Source organism: Polypterus senegalus, chromosome 4 (genome assembly GCF_016835505.1).
Source record: "Polypterus senegalus isolate Bchr_013 chromosome 4, ASM1683550v1, whole genome shotgun sequence".
NCBI lineage: Eukaryota > Metazoa > Chordata > Cladistia > Polypteriformes > Polypteridae > Polypterus > Polypterus senegalus.
In genome coordinates this window covers 22,377,755-22,402,023 of record NC_053157.1, presented here as the reverse complement: position 1 = coordinate 22,402,023, position 24,269 = coordinate 22,377,755, and the positions used below count along the sequence as shown (strand labels likewise).

The 24,269-nt window shown below is 35.8% G+C and overlaps 1 protein-coding gene across 1 annotated transcript in view; it reads right to left on the bottom strand.

Moving 5' to 3' along the window:
• amacr (alpha-methylacyl-CoA racemase) overlaps positions 1-24,269 on the bottom strand; it is a 103,083-nt gene that overhangs the window by 34,607 nt on the left and 44,207 nt on the right. Inside the window, exon 5 of the mRNA XM_039750335.1 lies at positions 7,397-7,583. Coding sequence (XP_039606269.1) covers positions 7,397-7,583 — 187 coding nt within the window. The remainder of the gene's footprint in view (positions 1-7,396; positions 7,584-24,269) is intronic.

Below are 24,269 nucleotides of genomic sequence, written 5' to 3'. Positions count from 1 at the left end.
TAATATTGTAGCAATTTCTCGGATGGGTTTTTTCTGTTTTCGCAGCTTAAGGATGGCTTCTTTCGCCTGCATGGAGAGCTCCTTTGACCGCATGTTGTCTGTTCACAGCAAAATCTTCCACATGCAAGCACCACACCTCAAATCAACTCCAGGCCTTTTATCTGCTTAATTGATAAGACATAACGACGGACTTCAACACACCTGCCCATGAAATAGCCTTTGAGTCAATTGTCCAATTACTTTTGAGCCGCTGAAATGAAGGGATTGTGTTAAAAAAAGGCTTTAGTTTTTATGCAATCTTTTTGTTCAACCCACTGAATTAAAGCTGAAAGTCTGCACTTCAACTGCATCTGAGTTCTTTCATTTAAAATTCATTGTGGTAATGTACAGAACAAAATTAGAAAAAAGTTAAAATATTTATGGACCTAACTGTATATTTCTATGATACAAAAAATTTGGATGTTTATTTAAATAAAATACTACTTCCGGTTGAGTAATTTTTCTCAGATTTCATATGTATTTGAACAATCTATCTATAATAAAATACTACTTCCGGTTGAGTAATTTTTCTCAGATTTCATATGTATTTGAATAATCTATCTATAAGCATAACCACAGTTTACTTGAAAATTTGAGAAAGTATTCAGTTAAAGTACCACTTCGAATTGCCAGAAGTGGCCCAAAACCTGATAGGATTCCTTATTTTTGCCATAAAGCAGGTGTACAAAATCTCACCGACCAGGTCAAAACGTTTTTGAGTTAACGTGTTTACACACAGACCGACATAATTTCAGAAATGGTATTTTCGGACTAAGGAAAGTCTAAAATGTCAAGATTCCTCAAAATCTTAAGGTCAAATTTTTTCACGATTCCTGTGCTTTCTCTATGCTGCGTATACAAGAAAGTCAAAAGAAATGATGGGGGAGGAAAAATTGGAAGTCTTTAAAGCTTAAAATACATTGTGTGTATATGCCTGCCTTTGAGCCATCTTTCAAATCTTTTGTTTAGTTATCTACTGTTTAACTATCCGGCAATACTTGTGAATTTACACTGCTAAGGACAGAATAATTATATGAGTATGTACTTTGCAATTCCCTATTCACATACAAGAATAAAACATTTTGAGTATACAATTCGATAATTAGCTTAGCAATACCACTGTAGATGACTTGTAAAATGATCGTTTATTTTGGCAACCATTACAGTGTCATGCCTGTTTAAGGAATTTCTAATGTCAACTCATAGCTTCTGAAAAATCTATATAAATACATAAATTAAATATGGATGGTACTGTACAAAGAACTTTGGTGTTGAATACAAAAATACAAATACACAGTGAAAAGGAACCTTAACAGTGCAGAGTTCCCCCGTATCACATTATTACCAATTACCTGGACACTGACCGGTTTTATGTACACTGGACAAATTTAATATTTTACATATATTAATGTGTGTGTGTGTGTGTGTGTTACATCTGATGCAAAACTACATTTACTTTTATTTGGTTAGCAGATGCTTTTATGCAAAGCGATTTACAAAGAGATCAATATTATCGAGTGACATCAATTTGGAGACTGTTTGGGAATGCGTGTTATAGGACAAGGTCATAAAATTGATTTCCGCATGGGAAAAGCTCAAAACAACACATAAGCTAGTTACAGTTCCTATATTTATAGAACCCAACCTAACAGGAGGATCTTCAAATACATCTTGAACACATTGAGAGAGTGATAGTTTCGAATAGAGGTGGACAGCTCCTTCCTTCAAGCAGGAGTTACACACAAAGAGAGTTTCAACTAACATTTGATAGCATGATAAGGTTGCGTCATGAGATGCTGTTCATCAGCAGATCTGAGTGTAGGATCTCACATGTGTCTTCATATATATAGGTGCAGCCCCACAAACTTATCTGTAGCCAAGCATCAACGATTTAAAATTAACACCTGCACTACATGAAGCCAGTGTAGTGATTTGAAGGGAGTATAGTGATGCCTGTCTCGGCTGTTTGAACACCAGACGTGCCACAGCATTTTGAATCATCTGCAGTGACTTGGTGACATATGCCAGCAGAGAACTGCAATAGTCCAGCCTTGACAAAACCAGAGTCTGCACCTAGAGGTGTGCTACTTATTCTGTCAGATACAGTCTGGTCTGGCTGATATTGTACAGAGGGAATCTGCAAGATTGAAAGGTGGTAGCTACATGGTCCTTGAAGGACAGCTGGTCACGTCACCAGCCCAAGGTTGTGTACCGACTTGGCAGGTGTTAGTGATAGCGAGACAAGCTGAACTGAGATGGAGTGCTGAACAGATGTACGAGTTGGGATAACAAGGTCTGTCTTTAATACAGCATGCTGCATTCATTGTCATCTTCTGTCATGTAGTGTACTATTGCCACTATTCTGTGGGAAATGTGCAAGAAACAATGTATGCATGAGAATAAGTTTATTTTATCCATACCATACCATGTTGGATACTGTATAGTAGAATAATTGTTTTTGCTTGGATAAAATTACTTATATTGTTATGTTTTAATTTTTCATAAGGTGAATGCAAAAATGCCTGAATGGTTTTAAGCTTCCTTGCCTATACACCACACTAGACAAGCTAATGAAGAAATCTGAACTTCCTCCATGACCTTGCAGTGTCTCAGCACTTTATGAAGCTAAAGCGACATGCAGCAGCATCCCTGCCTCATCAGCCATTTCTCGTCACAGATGCTAGGTCCTTTCTAGGGCTGCTATTGCTGTGAAATGGCTGAGGTTGCTTATCTTCCTTTTAACACAGATATGCTCAGGAGGTCAAACTCCCGCTAACCACGTCAACCGCCACAATGCACACTCACAGTAACATCATGTTCAGTCACACCAGGGTGACTTTACACTGCCAATTAATTTGATACACAAAACAGACTCTATGGCTTTGACTGCTGAACAAGTAACGGCATAGTTGCATTTTTAAGACAGCACTCACTCTGGCATTTTATTACAGCACTGTGCGTGCTGTGCAAACTAAATTAACTACGGATGTTCCACAAATTATTAAATAAGTCCAGTAAACAAATGTTTGCATAAGCAATAAAATATATAATACACAATAAAACAAAGATTCAAATCCAGTGCTCCAACTTTGCAGGATGAAAATTCTACCATCATGTCACATCTCTTTCAATACAATTGTCTAAATATAACCTACACTATAATATCAGAATTAGCAAGTCAATATGAAAGTGTGTTATTAATGAAAACGGCTTCAATTCATTCGTTATTGTTTCTTGCTTTGTACTAGCGGCATGTCGATTTCCTCTTTTAACACTGTTCCATTCATAATGCTAACAAATCAAAATACCATAAATAAAAGTATGAGGTAACCACATGATATTAATTATTAAGAACCTATGCAAATTTACTTAAGAATTACAGCAGTTTTGATTAATCTTACTATTACAACTGATTGCATAAACATTCTTTTAACTGCACAAAATACATTCAGTTACATATCAGCAAGGCTGCAGGTCATTTAAAAAATGTATTTACAATTAATCATGCAATTAAAATTTTTAACCAAAATTAACTGCATATTAATCACATTATGTGGTATTTCCTTCAAGCATATTAAGATTTTTCCATAAGGCAGAAATAACTCAGTGATTAATTTCTAATACACAGCAGTTTTAATAATTACCTAACTATGTATAATAAATTACTCCAGTAAGTTTATTGAACAGTTTTATGTAAAAGAAACACCACTCAATGACAAACAAACACCACGGGTTGCTATAATATTTAAATAATAGTTAAAAAAAAACAAATATTAAAAAACAGGAACATAAAATCCTGGTTCAGCTTTTCTGCGCAGTCAGCACTGTTAGAGCTCAGGTTGTGCTTAATACACACAAGTCAACTCTGAAACTGTTACCTGGAGAGGAAAAGTCATTAATTAGACTGAGACTATGTACAGATTAGGCTTTTAAATAGCAAAGAAAAGACTGGAAAAACATTTAAATTTGCCTCTGATGGGGTTATTTATTTAAGTGTTTTAAATTGCACATTGTCATAGAGTGTATCATTTATAATATGTATGACGTCTTCAGTTCCAGGGCTTGGTCTTGTCAGTCTGGACTACTGCAACTCACCACTAGAATGAGAACACTGCAGATGGTCTGAAATGCAGCGGCCCTGCAGCCACCTAAAATGAGCATATGTCGTCACTCTTCTCTTCAGGTTGGCTACTTGTAGCAGGACACATTAAGTTCAAATCCTTGATGCTGGCCTATAGAGCAGTCAATGGGTCAGCACCTTTGTATATGGAGACATTGGTGAGGTGCTATGCTACCTTCTCACCAACTCAGGTCTACGAGTGAACAGTGTGTGGTGATGCCACCACTGTGTAGGATCAAATCTCAATCCAGACTCTTTTCATGTGTAGCTCCTAGTTGGTAGAACAAGCTGCCCACCTCCATTGGAAATGCTGACTCTATCAAAACCCTACAATTCTGTGAATATGTGTCAAATTATTAATAAGAATTTTTTGTTCTGTGGATTTCTGTCATATTGCTAATTGATCTTTTTTGGTGCACTGAGTTTAAAGCTGTCCACTTGTGGAGATCAATCTTTATAACCTGTCCTGCTACACTTGTTTAAAACAGTCCCCAGACTGATGTTACTTAATTATGTTGACCTCCTTTATTAGTCATGTTGGTAAAAAAAAGCATCTGCTAATCAAACAAATATAAATGTAAATTAAAGTTAAGTCTAACTATCTTCACCTTTAGCCCAAATAGATGGACATATTATCACAGTCAACTTAAACTGATTATTTCCTAGTTTTACTAGATTTTCATAAGCAAATGTAGGTTATAACGTAAGCTGCAGTAGGTAATATACAATCAATTAAACTACAACATACCATGTCTGCTTTGGGGGAAGTCTGTGTGAGGAATAAGAAATCAAGTGATTCCACTCTGTGTTAACTGCTTAGACATGGGAAGCACCTGCACTGGCTGCTTCATGTCAGATATTCCTCCATGGACAACTGAAAAAGCTCGAAGGCAAGCATATTCGTTGACCCCACTGATACTCTGTCTCCCACTCAGGCCTATACGTTGTTAACCTCTTACAGTTCCAGGCAGACTTGCCTTAACAGATGTCACTTCCTGCTATGTATTGTTCTGGACGCTCTACTATACTGCACAATGTGACAGTTCTTTTATTTATTTATTTAGTTATTTTATAATCAGTGTGTGAACACAACATAATGACAAAGATAACATTGATGTGCAATTTCACTCGTGAAAGTTCAGTTTTTGTTAAGATATTTCAAATAAAGCCTGTACACATTTTAAAATTTTGAAAAATTCCCATGTAAGGCACCATCAAATTTTCAACACAATAAAAAATGAGAAACATTCCGTGTCACCTCAAATGCTGATGAATTTACTGTTTCACATTTACCTTTACAGAAGTTATTTCAGCTAGTATACTGTATTTCCTAATTTTTCCCCAATAGTCTTTTCTGATATTAAAACAAATCTCCAATACAAGTGAATGAAGTGCGGGTGAGAACACACTGTCACCTAAGCCAGGGGTCCCCAACTCCGGTCCTGAAAGACCACAGTGGCTACAGGTTTTCATTCTAACCCTCTTCTTAATTTGTAACTAGTTTTTGTTGCTAATTAACTTCGTTTGAATTAGTTTTAGCTGACTTTTTTTTTTTTAAGATTGAATTGAATTTCTTCATCATTCATCTGAATTGCTTCATTTCTTTTCTTAAATGGCACCCAAACAGAAATGAAATGTGAAGTGAGTGAGCCAACAGAAGACCAGCTAAGTCAGGGCCTCAAACTTCAACCAATTTCACTCCAACCAGTTTCTTAATTAGGTGCCGAATCTTGTTGTTAATGAAACGCGTTCTTTAATTCCATGGCTTGTTGCTGCACTCACTGTGTAATAGTATAAATTTCCGAAATGGTTGATTTTTCTCTTTTCTAAGAGCATTGGTAAAATGTTTTGTGGACCTGAGCAGATCAACATTCCGGAGACCTTCACCTTTCTGTATTTTCAGATATTGTATGATGGACACAGTTTTGCTGGTCATGTTTTGGTTATTTTGTACCTCATTGTTTGGCAGCAAATTAAGGAAAAAGTAACAATTAAGGAGTCTGAGTCTTCAAGAGCAAATAAATTAAAATTAATTCAAAAAGCTTAATTAGCAGCAAAAACAGGTCACTAATTAAGAAAAGGGTTAGAATACCTGCAAGCCATTGTGGTCCTCCAGGACCAGAGTTTTGCAACACCAACTTGCTTCTTCAGCTGTTTTAAGTAAAACTAGGTATGTTAAACAATCTCTGTAACCATAAAAGTAGAACATGAAAGCAAAGAAAGCAAAAGGTCATTTAACATTTCTAGAAATAAACAGAAGAGGCACTCTCCAAGTATGGCCCTGTGTACTGTGAATAAACATACTCAGCATTACACTATATAACAAACTTGCAGCTGAATTATATGCAGATTATAATGAATTAGAATTTCACTGCCACTAGAATTTACTGACAAACTCCACAATGATCTGCTATCCATCTTAGTCAACAACGTAGCACACAATAATTTTAGCTTGAGATGTCAACTTAGATTTAAAATCAGGTAATTCTTTCAAAAATGTTTAAGAAATATGAAGCACAATTAACCATCAATCTTTGAAAACCAACAAATAACAACAGTACAAAAATTGGAATTTGGTATCGGTGAATGCTATTCCACAATCCTAATCAGACTCATTTTCTTAACTATGTAAAAAATTCTACTGACACATGTTATTTTATCTACTTTACTAATACATATAATTAAATTCTATTATGACTACTATTTTTGGATATAACAACTGCTTACAAAAATAATTGAATTAACAAAACTTAGATATCCACATCTTTAATAAAGTAAATAAGCAGAAAGTCGTTGAATGCAGCTGTGCATACATTTTATCATTTGTTAACGCAAGTCTTTTATTCTGAGCAGTTTGTGCAAAATCCCACTTTCTGAGCTCAGAAGTGTCATTTGGTACATATCAACTATAATGAGGTATTTTAAAAAATATTTTACATTTTTTTATTTTTGAAATTCAAGACATGCAACATCTTACAACTGTGCTACTATATATTTTTGTTCGTGTAACTCTGTATCTTCTATAAATATTCAATTAACTTATTTTCTTTGCTTTTAAAAAAATCTTTATATACAGTATCTGAATGTTTGTACATCTTTCCAGAGAGTACTAATTGTGCAGAATTCATTATTAACTCTGTTATTCAGATTCTATTCTATTATTTTAATTGATGGACATGTTGTGACTTAAATAACTATCTGTAGATGTTCCAGGTTTGTGTTAAACTGTAAATTTACCTGTAATTAGCTCCTCATAAAACTGGGGCTCAATTGCACCCACAGCTAGGTACTTTCCATCAGATGTCTTGTATGTTTCATAAAAAGGGGCCCCACTGTCTAACAGGTTTTCTCCACGTAAATTGTTCCAGAGACCAACTTTTTGAGATTTCCAAATGAAGGACCCAACATATGCTGCTCCTTCAACCTATAAAACAAAAAATAAAAGAAAGAAAGAAATAAAAACTCAACTTGAAGTGAAAATGTATGACAATTAGTTATAGGGCCAAAATATTTTTTTTGATAAATTTCATTTCATAAGCAATGTTAGCTAGGAAGTAATGATAGCTATTCCAACAAATTTTATATTGGACTATAAACATCTCATTTTTTGTCTACTCAAATTCTTTCTTAAAAAATACATAAGCAGCACATTGACAGGGTTTATTAAAAATATGCTCACAGATTACTGGCATCAGGATGCAAGTATGACTTTTTCTCAAAGGAATAGGTCTTTACAAGGCCAGTTTCATCTAACACCATTGTCACCACAGACATTTTTTTAAACAGCAGTTGAAAACGTACAGTTCTTTAGTGCCTCCACTGAATATGGAATATAGTTATAGGCTGTATTCCAAGGCTGTGGCCCAGCACTGAGACTCCCCTTCAAGTCTGCTCAAATCTTTTTTGTGGGTCACACCCTAGAGGCAGAAGCTAAACTCTGGCTGAGTTGATGCTGAGTGAGCAGGGAGTTAGTACTGACACTGTATTGTAAAAGAAGGTGTAGACATTTGGAAATTGGTTCTCTGGATGCACTTAACTTCAAGCTTTTGGTTGGTAACTGATACACGGGTTTGTTTATCAAGTTTAGCAAAAGTGAGTTATGGACTCTCTCCTAGCTGACCAAGGCAATAAAACCAGTATAGATCAGGTATCTCTGTGTCTGGGATATGCTTCTAGGAGTGTAATTCAATTGTGACTGATACTTCTTAATCAGATTCAGAAATGGTTTTTCCCAGTTTATTTTCCAAAGAATTTCAGTTTGGCTAAGGTTGGGGGTTTGATATAAGTGTGAAGCCAAAGACTGAAGAACAGTTCTGGAACTGCAGTGAAAGTTTCACATCACATGCCAGTTAAACACACAGGACAATGCCACACACTATTACAATAGCTTACTTATTGGTCAAGTTAAGCAGCAACTCTGAATGATATTTCTTATAAAACAATGACAAACCGAACAAAAATATATTGTAGAAGAAAACTGGAAACAAAATGGTAACACTTTAGTTTAGGTACTGCAAAAACGCACATATACTCAGCAAAAAAAGAAACGTCCCTTTTTCAGGACTGTGTATTTCAACAATAATGTTTTAAAAATCCAAATAACTTTACAGATCTTCATTGTAAAGGGTTTAAACAATGTTTTCCATGCATGTTCAATTAACCATAATCAATTAATTAACATGCACCTGTGGAATGGTCGTTAAGACCTTAACAGCTTACAGAAAGTAGGCATTTAAGGTCACAGTTCTAAAAACGCAGGACACTAAAGAGACTTGTCTACCGACTGTGAAAAACACCCAAAGAAAGATGCCCAGGGTCCCTGCTCATCTGCGTGAACGTGCATTAGGCATGCTGCAGGGAGGCATGAGGACTGCTGATGTGGCTAGGGCAATAAATTGCCATGTCCGCACTGTGAGACGCCTAAGACAGCGCTACAGGGAGACAGGAAGGACAGCTGATCATCCTCGCAGTGGAAGACCACGTGTAACAACACCTGCACAGGATTGGTACATCCGAATATCACACCTGCGTGACAGGTACAGGATGGCCACAACAACTGCCCGAGTCACACCAGGAACACAGAATCCCTCCATCAGTGCTCAGACTGTCCGCAATAGGCTGAGAGAGGCTGGACTGAGGGCTTGTAGGCCTGTTGTAAGGCAGGTCCTTACCAGACATCAACAGCAACAATGCCGCCTATGGGCACAAACCCACCTTCGCTGGACCAGACAGGAGTGGCAAAAAGTGCTCTTCACTGATGAGTCACGGTTTTGTCTCACCAGGGGTGATGGACGGATTCGTGTTTATCGTCGAAGGAATTGCGCACGTCTGGGACCTGTTGGATCGCAGGGTGAGGGCTAGGGCCATTCCCCCCAGAAATGTCCAGGAACTTGCAGGTGCCTTGGTGGAAGAGTGGGGTAACATCTCACAGCAAGAACTGACAAATCTGGTCCAGTCCATGAGGAGGAGATGCACTGCAGTACTTCAAGCAGCTGGTGGCCACACCAGATACTGACTGGTACTTTTGATTTTGAGCCTCCCTTCATTCAGGGACACATTGTGAAACATTTTTAGTTTATGTCTTATGGTGTTGACTCTTTTAGTGTTCATACAAATATTTACACATTAAGTTTACTGAAAGTAAAAACAGTTGAAACTCAGAGGACGTTTCTTTTTTTGCTGAGTATATATTACTCATTTGCCCTTAAGTAACAAGACCTGAACAAAGGTTTCTTTTGGTCTTCATAGCACATATAAAACATCAGTAGATTGGTTAATCCTCTTTGTGTAGTGTGGCATAATGTCAACTTAGATTTAAAATCTCTATCAGGTAATTCTTTCAAAAATGTTTACGAAATATGAAGCACAATTAACCATCGATCTTTGAAAACCAACAAATAACAACAGTGTACGAGTGGGCTATGTGATGAACTGGCACCCCCTCAAGGGTTGTTTTCTGCCTTGTGACGAGTTCTGCTGGGACAAGCTATGCTCCTCTGCGACCAACAGTTGGATTAAGTTGGTATCAGAAAGTTACATAAGCTATGTTGCTTAGAAAATTCACATTGTTGACATTTAGTAATGTGTTACATATTTTTTTTAAATGTCATTAATCTTTACATTTGAATATGCTTGTGAAGTCATCAACAATAAGATTTTCATTTGTTTTCACTCCACAGAGAGCAGCATTTGCTTGATCGATTGGAAGTATGCAATTTAAGTTATATGCAGTTATTCAGGTGTGAATGTTTTCATGACTTCTTTCCACATTTAATCTATAAAATGTGTAAAGCATCTTAAACCAGCACTCCCTGTGCTTTATCGGTAAGGGTACAAGAAGTATGGATTCAGAAACAATAGAACCTGGTTGAATATCCCTCTTGATGAGTGTTTACTCATAGTCTGTTATGAGTACGACAGCCCAACTTAAAAACAAATGTTTCATGTGCAGTGTAATGTCTACTATAGCTAAATGCAAATTACTTCCTTTAAAATTAAATTATACTTTTTTGACAGATTTAAGCAATCAATTAAGGATTTATCTACAAATACAGTGCAACATGCATGCACAAAAACAAACAAGTACCTACTGAGTTTCAGGTATCTGCCTCTTTTTAAAGTGGCGTTTCTACAGTAACCCTACACTGCATCATTTCCTAGCAGACACTACTCTGTACTAATTAGTGAGATTTCTAACTTATTCAGATATTTGAAAGGAAAACCAATACAGTAAATCCATCTGTGAATAAAAATAGGGAAGAATGAGGAGAATTATTTATATAATTTTAATAAATTACCACTTAATTAATTATTGAGTGTGAAGGTGGCAGAATGTACTTCACTGATAGCATTAATTTTTAAAGATGACAAAAGAAAATAATTATTATTCACTTAATTATAAATAAAACATGGGATGTTAATTTTGTGCAAGACCCTCAAAATAAAACTGAGACCAGTGAAATACAGCCTATAAAGGTTTTGTTCTTTGCAATTGACCATATGTAATGTGGCATGCTACATCATATATGATTCAAGGTCCTGTAATTATGATAAAATACAGTATAATTATTCAATGTAATGATGCATATACTGTATAGGCAATGTGAACTCAATAATAAAATTGAAGAAAACTTTCAATAGAGACCATTTAATTAATATAAAATAGAATTCTGATAATATGGTACAGAAATGATCCACTGGTTTTGTTATAACAAAACGTACAACATGTCTCATTTTTTATATATGACAGCATAACATATATTTTCAAATATGACATATTTACAGTACATAATTATGTCTGTGAGCAAAGCTCTGGCTCTCAAAACCCTTGTGACAGATAGAAGGCGCCACAGAACCCTGACTCCAAACACAAAGGCAGCCACACAGTTAAAGATACAAATAAAGTGAATTTATTATACAAGAGTACCTTTCGTAGGTTCTTTCTTCAACATACAAAAATGATCTCTTGAAAAAATTCAATAATCTCCCTCCACACTCCTCCAGGCAAGCATTGTCTTCTTCCACCCAACTTCAGCTCACCCAACAATAACTCATCTTCTTTTATGTTGGACCCAACATTACTTCTGGTGCCATAGCACTGAATTGCAGAAGCACTTCCAAGTCAGGCGGAATCCCCATGAAACAGGAAGTTCTTTTCCCTGCAGCGTCCTCTGGTGGCACCCAATAACCCTGGCAGGGTTGTCCCTTGGGACTAAAAATCCCATGGATCCCTGCAGGTGAACTGCTTTTGACAGACAACCTCCCCTAGTCTCTCCATTAATCTTTCACCCCAGCTGTTGGATAATGGATGGATGGATGAAATAACAATTAAGCACCATCTTGGGTGGGTTATGCCTCCAACTATAGTGTCCATCAATTATGGTCTCCCAGTTGTACTAGGAATCGCCATTCATTCTAGTCGGGGTGCTAGTCCATCACTTAGAGCAGATACTAAACTGAATTAGTATGTGAAGTGTAGTTACATTCCAATTGTGTTAGGCGATGTAAAGAGTGTATTGTAAAAATTAGGTACACGAGAATTTATGTATTTGACTCCAATACCAGTGAAATTTGACAATAATCAATACCTGTTTGATACCATGGCAAAAACAGAAATCCCATTCAATGGCTTTTCATTAAAAGTATCCTCATTATTCAAGTGATCAATATTGTGATGTTTCTGTAACAAATATAAAACACATAAAAAAACAAGTATAAAATATGTAAATACTAATAGTAACAACAGCTTTAGAATACTGGTATACTCAACTAGTTAGATAATTATCATTTACACTTGTACTGACATTCATAAATATGAAAATATAATATAGGACTTAATTGTAATAGATATGGGGATTACCCCAGTGTAACAACAAACTGGGCAATGTAATGTCCTGGGGGATTTCATCATAGGGTTTTTATAAAGATATTATCTCCATGGATTTACCTTACCATGTGCACATTCTAAATTTATTTTATGGTGGTTTCTCTCAAACAACAGAAAAATATTTTTTAAAATCAATAATAAAAATGAAAATTCAAACATTATCATAACTGTACTGTTGAATTAGAAAATTCCAGGAAAAATCAGGATGTTAAAATTTAGACTCTTTAAAACTGTTTTTCTAACATCGTGTTGTTAAAATATGGCTTCTCACAGAATCACTCTGTTAGGTTTGTTTACATTTACTATTATAAGATTTATATTTGCATCATTAGCTGATTAAAAAAAACTCACTAAAGAGTAATGTTTAACAGGCAAGTTAATAATTCAGTTTCAAACATCATAAACTCCTGGTACTTTAATTGTCCAAATTTGAGCATTCATTCAAATTGTGTGAATCTGTCTTGTCAGTCTTATACCTTGTCAGTCTCATACTGATCCGTTATTTTAGAATTCTTCTAGAACAACTTTTGTTGTGCTGTTTCCAAAATATGTTACATGAGTGATGAGACTTTAGTTATTACTTAGCCTGTGTACAAATCCAAAATTAGAAATGTAACTAGGAGAGGTTGACTTCACCTGTAGTCCATTGATATAAACCATTTAAATGTATAACATGCACTTTTACTGCGCTCTCCACATTTTGCAGGTTTATACTAGCATGTCTTCAAAAACCAAATAAATGACACAAATTTGGCATTTTCATATTTTTATTCAGCAATGAAGTATGCAGTTGTGCTCATCCCACTAATTGTGTCTCAGTGAAAATGTGTTTGTTAATGCCATACATGTATTATTAGGCAGATGTGCTTTGTGCTTTGAAGCACTGAAACACTAAATTAATTCTGTCTTGGTATTAACAATGGGAGCGACTCATTTTATCACAGATAAAGACAAGCCTACATAGCCATTTTGATTTTTACTTACTACAACTGTTGTTAACATTGCCAGTGTGCAGTTTCCTCCCACTTCCCAGAATCTTACATGTATAATTGTGGATCCATGTGAGTTCTCCCTCACAAACCTTAACCTCATGGTGTTGTTGCTCCCAATATTCTCTTAGACAACCTCTGAGGCCGTCACAGAACAGCTGTATTTGTACTGACATTAGATTACACACAGGTGCACTCTATTTAGTCATTAGCACTCATCACGCAATGTCTATGGGCAACTGACTGCACTCAGACCAAAGGGGGCTGAATAATTACGCACACCCCACTTTTCAGTTATTTATTTGTAAAAATTGTTTGGAATCATGTATGATTTTCGTTCCACTTCTCACGTCTACACCACTTTGTATTGGTCTTTCACATGTAATTCCAATAAAATTGATTCATGTTTGTGGCTGTAATGTGACAAAATGTGGAAAAGTTCAAGGGGGCCGAATACTTTTGCAAGCCACTGTATATGCCAGTCAATCACTCAAACACAAAACATTTCCAGAAAAGACTTCTTTTTTTCTTTTTCAACACGTGTTGATGCAGTGCTGTCTCACCACCACTATGAACCATTTTTATGTGTAGTTTTTTTTTTTTTTATCACATTTTACTCATACAATACTGTAACCCCTGAAATAACTTATCCACTTCTAGTCATATATGAGTGCATTACTAACTTTCACTCTTAACTACCAATGCTATTAAAAATCTTTTTGGAAGATCGGTATAGACTTGGTACTGAAGTATGAGAAGTTCTTGTGAAATTTCTATTAAAATACTGGTTCCTCTACAGTTAGATGATTTTTTAGCTGCTATACAAAAATTCAATTGATTATAGTTATCAATAAGTTATTCACACTGAAATCTGAAACCAGTTTAGTGGCTGTTCAATTTTTGTTAATTACAGTATTTATAAATGCATACAAATGACCAAATAGGATAGATGACTCAAGAAGTTTACAACATATTTAGTTTAAAGTCTTCTCACTGAAAAGAGTTTAAATATATTTTTGTGCAAGTATTTTTGGTGTTATGAGTATTTTCAGAGACCATCCCATCTTTTTCCCCACAATGGGTTGCACAAGGTATTTACACAGTGCGATGCCCCCTGAACCACTTCTTCTTTTACCTTTACCTAATTTCAGTTCTTAGGGCATGTTTTCTCTTTCATCATTTCTTTCTTCTCTAAATCAAAACCAGCACTGCTTTTATATTCTCCACTTATCAAAGCTTCTGTCAAAATACTCCCTTCTATTTTTAATTGGATCCTTGATCTCCCAAACTGTAAACAGTAAATCATTTGCTGGAACCCCATCTTCCAAAACATAAATAAAATTTCCAAAACCCTGACCAACAGCACATATGGTTTAAATTCCATATCAGCATTATCTTACCCATCAAACATATCATTTAATGGTCTTAACCCCTAAACCAGTGTGCAGTCTTTGTTTCTTCAACACTCTTGGTACTCTTCTCCACATATTCCCAGTCTGCTCCCTTGTGGAATCTCTTTGATCCTGTGATGTTGCCTTCCACTATTCAGTTCTTTCTGTCCATATTTTGAGAGAAAGGGGCTGTCCCTTCAAATGTTGTTACTGCTGGACTTTTCCTCTTTATCTCTTTTTTTTGCCCTCCAGCAGTGGATTATAATGTTGTCTTCTCTAGCAGCAAAGTTACTCTTAGCTGCCCACTTGAAACATTCCTAAAATGTCTTTGCTTTTAATATAATCTTTTACATGTAGAAATTTCTGCTGCACCGATCAATCGCTCACATAGCACACAATCAGATTTGGTCTAATGCAGTCCAGCTGGTTAGTTTTTGTAATTTCAGTTTTCATTTTTACCACACTAGTCTTTGTGCATACACAATACAATATACAAGCGAGCATGCAGTTGCCAGTATATTTATTAAATATTAATATTAAATATTTAAAATCACGCAATGCAAAATTTGGTAAGGAATGAGCATTGATTTGTGAACATGTGCAAGTATCCCTTGCTGCTGGTGTCTGAATCTGTGGATTTCATTGGTCTGCTATCCCTTCTAGAACTGAGAATGAATATGAAAGCCTAATCACTTGTCAATGACTTATTTTGTGGGTTTCTTTGGCCGTAATTGACTATCAGCCATAGAAACCCCTCTGACAGTGAAAGGTAGGCAACTTTCACTAAACTTAAATGAAAAGGCACTTAAATTAAATATGCCTAACATTACTTTGGAGAATACAGCTAAACAGTTTAAAAATTAGACCCATGGCAGCTTTGTCAAGTTCCAATAGCCACCTCATGCTTCAAATTCTTACAGTATTTAGACTGGAAAAAATGTTACCTTATACATCAAGGAAAATAGCGATTTCAGCAATTTAAACCTACTGTGCACATATTTTGTCTGTTGATAGTATGTTTGGAGTGACAGATTAAGAAGATGCATGCCATGCAGTCAATGTTATGAACTGAGTGAACATTACAAATATATGTTTAGTTTTAATCAGGTTATTAGTACTGATTTTTCAATGTGGGTGCTGCAATCTCATCAAGGACATTCCATCAACTATCATGATGAACGGCTTTGTATTAAATGCTTCATCAATAACAAATCTGCAGTGGTGTAGATGTCTAGCAAATAATAGCTATTGAAAGATCAATATACATTCAGCAAACGGCTGTAAAACTGATAATAAAATTCACTATTATCTTATTCATTATTCCATTTCCTTATCCACATGGGTGATTGTAACATCAACATTTATATTCCTACATGTAAGCGTGCAAAAAGTGTATTTTTTGTTCATGGCTTTCTTCTTTTTTCCTGTTTGTTCCATAGTCTAATTCAAAACTTTGACTTTGAAATATTTCTCTTATATTAGTTTGCATGTGCTATTAATGTCATCTTTGTTTATATTTCTGTTGTATTCCTTTGACTATTTGTGAAGCTCTTTAAGAGTTTGAATGGTGCTATATAAATTAAAAGTACTATTAATTATTATTATTATTATTATTATTATAACACAGTGACATGAGTTCAGGTTTGATTGCTAGACTAGTCAGTGCCTGTAATGGAAGTTTCAGTTTAGACTCACAGGGAGCTCACCAGGTTTTGAATGTTGCTTTCTGAGTGAAAGATCTGAGATGTTGGTATAACAAATGTTCAGTTTTTAATGTGAATGGTATACTTGTAGAAATGCACTATTTGCATAGAAAACTTCCATCTTCATTTCTACTATTATTGACAGTAACACTGTTCAAGTACTAACTTAAACATTATTTCAAAAAATTAGGAAAGTAAGAATCCCCTAAAAATATACTTTCAAAGTTTCAAAATGGGTAGATGACATATAGTCCATATCAGGAGATACAAAAAATAAATATAGAGTATATGTGTTGTGGAACTGGACCCGGACACAGACAGGTGGACAACGGTTTCTCACCCAACACACCCATTTATTATGTACAATTATATTTACAAGTTAGTGCACAACCCAGTGCCTCCAGCACCGATCCCCCAAAGTCCAGGCCTCACAGTCCTTCGTACCTTCCTTCTGGCTGCCTCCACTCCTCTCCTCAAGCGCCATCCTCTTCCACCCGACTCTTGCTAATGAATGGAGGGAGGCGGCCCCTTTTATCCCTACCCGGATGGGCTTTAGCTGCTTCCCGGCAATCCCCCGTGGACAAACCCCCGGTGTAAGTGCCAGCTGCGCACCTGGAAGCCCTCCGGGCGTTCCCAGTCTTCTTCCCCCCAGCACTTCCTGGTGTGACGGAAGTGCTGAGGTCCAGGGTTCTTCAGGCACCGGGGCGCCACCTGGCGGTGGCCACGGGCCCCTACAGGGTTGGGCTCCCATGCCCTCTACCCATGGCCCCCAACACAACCAGGGCGGTCGCCCCCTTGTGGTTTGGAGGAGGCACAAGCCCTCCTCCGGTCCTCCTGGGCGTCCAGGCTGGGCTCCACCCCCAGCCGCATGCCACAGTGTGCAGTGGTCTTACTGTGTCATTTAATTTTTTAAATGAAATTACCATTATTTAAACTTGTTAAGGTAACAAATGACATCAGAGTACACTTATTTGATTTTTGACTACACTGGAAGCCTTGAATGGTCACAATATCAGAAGAAAACAGTGTTTTGTCACAGATGGTAAAACAGGAACAACATGAAAGATATACAATTTGACAACTACAGTAAACACTGTGTTTTTACACTTGCAACACTCTCTATGTGGACATTTTTGGCAAGTAATACAAAACCAATAAAATATAATGAAAATTAGAAGTTAATGTCTGAAAAGCTAAAGCTAAATGAAAAAGAATGAAAATTTTAAATTAGAAAATTGCAAGAAAATAAAACTAAATAATAACTAATTAAAAAGAGCAAAAACCTAAAGAAAATGTCAAATCAGAAAATTATGAAAAACTAAAATTAAATAAAAAAATAAAATCAATAAATAAATAAATAAAAAACAAAAAAAATCTTAAAACTAGAAAAACACTGGTTCACATTTTCAGTCTCTGTGTGGCTTTCTGGATTGAGAAAAATTGTTTACCTCTGACCTTCCCCAGATCAGGAGGTAGGTGATTTATGCCTGCGGTGTGTGTGTATTTGTATTATAATTGTTTGTATTTATTATAAAAACCCACAGATTTTTTTTTAATTGATTTAAAAAATGCTGACACACTCAGTGGTAATTTTAGGACATAACAGGCAAACAAGTAGGTCATTTGATTCACCATTGGTGATGCTCACAGTAGGCAAGTTGAGTGGAACATTATCTCAATATTTGTAACTTTTTACCCTGCACACACTAGAAACCAATTTATCACAAACTTAGTGAGTGCTATGAGTGGCCTTGGATGACTGAAACTTGGCCACATTTTCATAATTAAGTACAAAAAGATTCTTTGGTACATCTTTGCAGGCAAATTCACAAGCTGTAATGCAAAAATGGTGTAATATTAATATATAAATAGAATTTAAAAAAAAAAACTACAAAACAAGATTTTAAATTAGAATATGTCTTGAAATTTATTTGGAATTAAATTTATAAAACTGTGCTAGTAGTAACTGAAATTCTACTTTGTTTATATGTACATGTTGTTCTCTTTCATCTCATAATGGGGTATGTGAGTCATCAGTGCAATACACATCCAAAATAAGCAACTTATTTTAGTATGTTAAGTCAAAGCTGTCATTAAGTATTTGTCTAAATAAGCAAATAGCAGAGAGGAGGAGGAGTTGAGAAGATAGAATTATTAATTTTTGACAATAAAATGAATAGCTTCAAAAGCTTTTTAAAAATACATTTGTTTACTGTTTTTGATCAAGGCCATAGAAATGTAATAATTTCTCCATTATGAAAAGTTTACACCACTACCAAGAATTAATTCAAGGTTGTTCACTGAAAACCAGGAGTGTTTTTACACTATGATTTTCCTGAGTAAATTCATAATGTAAGTAATGTAAGCTGGATGTAATTAATAGTGTCATTCTTTCTCACTTTCTCTTCCCAAACAGATATAGCTGACCCTGTTACAGTACAGAACTAGAAAAACCACAAAAAGCACACTGTGAGGTATTAAACCTCAATATGTCTTATTTATTGCTGACAGAAAAATTGCCTCTGTTCCTTAGCAGGATCAGCCATCCCCACTAGACACAGTCAACTACAAATTAGAGCTAATAGGCGAAACAGAATGTTAAAAGTGGTTTCAGATGTAAAGGTTTCTTTTTAACACTTACCATCTCTCAGAGCTCACAGAGACAGGTAATCACTGGAGGATTTTTAAAAATGCTGTCATAGTGTGACGGATAGAAAACGCCCTCAAGCTTTGTAAAATAGGAGTGCTTTCTATTTTATTTAAAGACACTTTAAGCATTGTTTTTCACAAACAGTCTGTTAAACAAGTGTTGTTGTAAGAAGTAATAATTAATAATTCATTGGATTATAGTGTTTGATCCGTCAATTTAGTTTTACCTGTACTTCTGACAGAATATTATTACACTTATTTCAATAAAAAAACTTTTTTTTCTCCTGTATCCGGCAAAACTGAAAGTGGAATGGCAGGGTCATTTCTATGTTTTCGCTAGCAAGGAGGAAGCAGAAAATGAATTAAGAAAGCTGATCCCGGGACTATTCTGATACATAATTGTGAGTCATGGCGGTAAATGATAATGCTAGGATTAATAATCTACTGTCTGATCTATTTGTTTTAAAATACGGGTTTTTTATCAGCATATATTCTCATATTCTTATTATTATTTACTTATTACTTATTATTACTTAGTATTACTAGGGTGCTAAATGTTTATGTTTTATTGTGCTTAATTACGTTTTCCTCCTCTTTTCTCTTTTTCTTTTCTAATTATTTCATGTGTACCCTAAATGAGACTGTTCAATATCATACCCTTGGTTTACTGTTATTGCTATTACTGCATTAAGACTTGTTATGCTTATTTTGGACACATCTTTAACACCATCACCTGGGTTTATTATCTGGGGGTATCATCTTAATGCACTAAAATTGCTGAAGATTATATATATATATATATATTAAGTGCAAAATTCTTTTTTTTTTTTTTTTTCCTCTTTTAAAGACTATATTGGTAACAGATATCTCTATCTTTTAACCCTAAAGCGCCACTGCATGGGGCTTGATGTGCTTTGGGCGTGCTCTGTCTCTGGGTATGTCAGAGGACTGGGACTGCATGAAGTGGGTTTTAGCCTCACCTGGGGAGGCAAAAGGGAGGGTGGGGGGTTAAGGGGGGAAGAGAAAGAGAGCAGGCTTGATCTATACCTAATCTATCATCTCAATCTTTATAATTATAACTATCAACGTAATAATAAGCTGCATGGCAACAACTCTTGGGGGAATAGGAAATTAAGACCTAAACTATTTCACTTCCAGTTAAGACTATAAAATGACATCAAAAACTCAGAATCAGTGTCTCCATGATGGGACAGTTAACTTCGTAAGCTGGAATGTTAAAGGCCTGAATCACGAATTAAAGAGAAAGAAAGTACTTTCTCACCTAACAGGTCTAAATGCTAAAATAGTATTTTTACAGGAAACCCACTTACTAAGTAAGGATCAGTTCCGGCTGCAAAAACTGGACTGGCCAAATGTTCCATTCTAGTTTTACAAAGAAAACTAGAGAGGTGGGAATTCTCATACATAGAACAGTACCATTTGTAGCATCAGATGTAGTATTGGATCCTGAAGGGAGATATGTGATGGTCATGGGAGACTTATCTAACTGTAAAATGATTTTGATAAATGTTTATGCACCTAATGTTGATGATAAGGAATTTATACAAAATTTATTTGCATCCATTCCCAATCTGAACACTCATAAACTTATAATGGCTGGGGACTTTAATTGTGTTCTAAATCCACTTTTAGATAAGACTTCCTCCACAGGGGCGGCAACTAACACCGCAAAGATAATTACAAAGTTTATAACTGATCACAACTTATCAGATCCCTGGAGGTTTTTAAACCCAAATTCAAGAACATATTCTTTCTACTCACCAGTACATCATTGCTACTCAAGGATTGATTACTTCTTTATAGATAATAACTTCTTGCCTAAGATTAAATCTTGTAAATACGATGCTATTGTTATTTCAGACCATGCTCCGATGATCTTGGAGCTGAAATTACTAAGCCCCATACACTCACCCGCAGATGGCCTCAATCCGCTTCTATTAGCTGGCGAGAATTGTACTGAATTTATATCCAAACAAATTGAATTCTTTCTAGAGACAAATACATCCCCTGAGATCTCTGCAGGAATACTCTGGGAAACTCTTAAGGCCTTCTTAAGAGGACAGATTATCTCATATCTTTCCCACAGAAATAAATCCGAAGCGAAGAAAGTAGCAGAGATAAAAGCGAAATTACTAAAATAGATGAAGAACATGCCAGACTACCAAGCGAGACTCTACATAAGAGGAGGCAGGCTCTACATTCAGAATTAAACCTCTTGACAACTAAAGAAACTGAACAACTAATTTACAAATCCAGACATCATTATTATGAACATGGAGAAAGCTAATAAGCTTTTAGCAACAAATTCACAAGCAAGATATGCAGCGCAATCTCGGTAATTACTAACACGAACGGAGATAAAATCATGAACACAAAAATATAATGTACACTTTTAGAGACTACTATAAATCCCTATATACTACTGAGTTTAAAGAAGACAATATACAATCTAATGCATTTCTGGATACATTACAGATACCACAAATTGGCGCTTTTAGTGTGGAGGAACTCGATAAACCTCTGTCATTATCAGAATTACTGGATGCTATAAAGTCACTCCAAGGTGGAAAAGCAGCAGGCCCTGACGGCTACCCTGCAGAGTTTTACAAGAAATTCTCCGCTCAGCTAGCTCCCTCCTATTAGCAACATTTACAGAAGCCAGAGATAACCAATCTCTTCCACAAACCTTTCGCCAAGCACTAATCACTGTCTTTCCAAAACAAAATAAGGACTTATTACAATGTGCATCATACAGACCAATTTCACTTCTGAATAACACGTTAAAATACTCTCTAAAATCATAGCTAGAAGGATGGAGAAAGTGCTCCCTCAGTAATATCACAAGACCAAACTGGATTTATTAGGGGCCGACACTTATCTTCAAATCTTGACGCCTGTTTAATGTAATATACTCACCAACTAAATCAAACACCCCAGAAATATTATTATCATTGGATGCAGAAAAAGCATTCGACATAATTGAATGGAAATACCTTTTTACTATTTTGGAGAAGTTTGGGTTTGGCCCGAACATTTGTGCATGGATTAAATTACTGTATACTAACCCAGAAGCTTCAGTTTGCATCAATAACATTTGCTCAGACTACTTTAAACTAGAGCGTGGCACAAGACAAGGATGCCCTTTGTCACCGCTGCTGTTTGCAATTTCCATTGAACCACTGGCAATACATTGTCGAAATACTGATCAGATAAAGGGGATTAGCAGAGAAGGACTGGAACAGAAAATCTCATTATATGCAGATGACATGGTACTGTATATATCGGACCCAGAAAATTCTGTGCCTGCAGTCTTAGCAGCACTCACAGAATTTCAAAAGCTCTCTGGTCTCAGAATTAATCTGAATAAAAGTGTACTCGTTTCGGTGAATTCTCAAGCATATAATATTAGATTAGACACCCTTCCTTTTATCATTGCAGAACAGTTTAAATACCTCGGGGTAAACATCACAAGTAAACATAAAGCTCTATATCAACAAAATTTCGTCGTCTGCATGGAAAAAATGAAACAAGACTTGCATAGATGGTCAACCCTTCATCTCACACTGTTAAGATGAATATTCTTCCTAAGCTCCTTTTTTTATTTCAAAACATACCAATATACATTAATAAATCATTCTTTAAGCAATTAGATTCAACAATAACCTCATTTATTTGGAATTCTAAACATCCACGCATCAAAGAGCGACCCTACAAAGACAAAAGGCAGAAGGCGGCATGGCTCTACCTAACTTCCAGTTTTATTACTGGGGCAAATATACAGTCGATAAGAACCTGGACACAAATAGAAGAACATACACAGGCATGGACCGCAATAGAAGTAAAATCCTGCAGTACTTCTTTGTATTCCCTGCTCTGCACTCCAATAAACACACGTTATCGGCAATACACTAATAACCCAATTGTGCTCCACTCACTTAGAATCTGGAACCAATGTAGAAAGCATTTTAAGACGGAGAAGCTTCTTTCTGTGGCACCCTGCAAAGAACCACCTCTTTCAACCTCACAAACATATGCAGTTTTAATATCTGGAAAAATTTGGAATTAACTTGCTTAGAGATCTTTATATAGACAACGTCTTTGCATCCTATGAACAATTACATTCCAAAGTTAACATTCCAGCTACAAATTTCTTTCACCATCTTCAAATCAGGAACTTTGTTAAACAGAACCTTCCAGATTTTCCTCATGTTGCACCCTCATCCACGCTGGAAAAAATATTGCTCAATTTCAAGGAGTTAGACTCCATCTCTACAATATATAAAATCATTTTACAATCCCTTCCTTTCAAAGATCCAAGAGGACACTGGGAAAATGACCTCTCAATTAATATATCAGAAAAGGAGTGGAAAGTAGCAATGCAGAGAATTCACTCAAGCTCCATATGCATAAAGCATACAATTATACAACTCAAAATTATATATCGAGCACATCTGTCTCACTAAAACTCTCAAAATGTTTCCAGGGCATGATCCAACCTGCGAACGTTGCAACCAAGCCCCAGCCTCACTAGGTCACATGTTCTGGGCCTGCACCAAATTAACATTATTCTGGACAAAAATTTTTAATTACCTCTCAGACAGCCTTGGACTCACAATCCCTCCTAACCCATTAACAGCTGTGTTTGGGGTTCTTCCAGAGGGGCTTAAAGTGGAGAAAGACAAACAAATTGTGATTGCACTCACTACACTGTTGGCACGCAGACTTATTCTGATAAACTGGAAGAACCCAAACTCTCCTCTTTAAGTCAGTGGGAAACTGATGTGTTATACTATTTAAAATTGGAAAAAATCAAATACTCAGTTAGAGGATCTGTACAGACTTTTTCAAAACATGGCAGGATCTAATCAGTAATATTTTAAAATAAGTTTATAAAGCACAGAGAATTTGTTGATTTAGGTATTTTTACAAGCCTTAAATTTTACACCGTTTGGCTTGCTCTCTCTCTCAGGG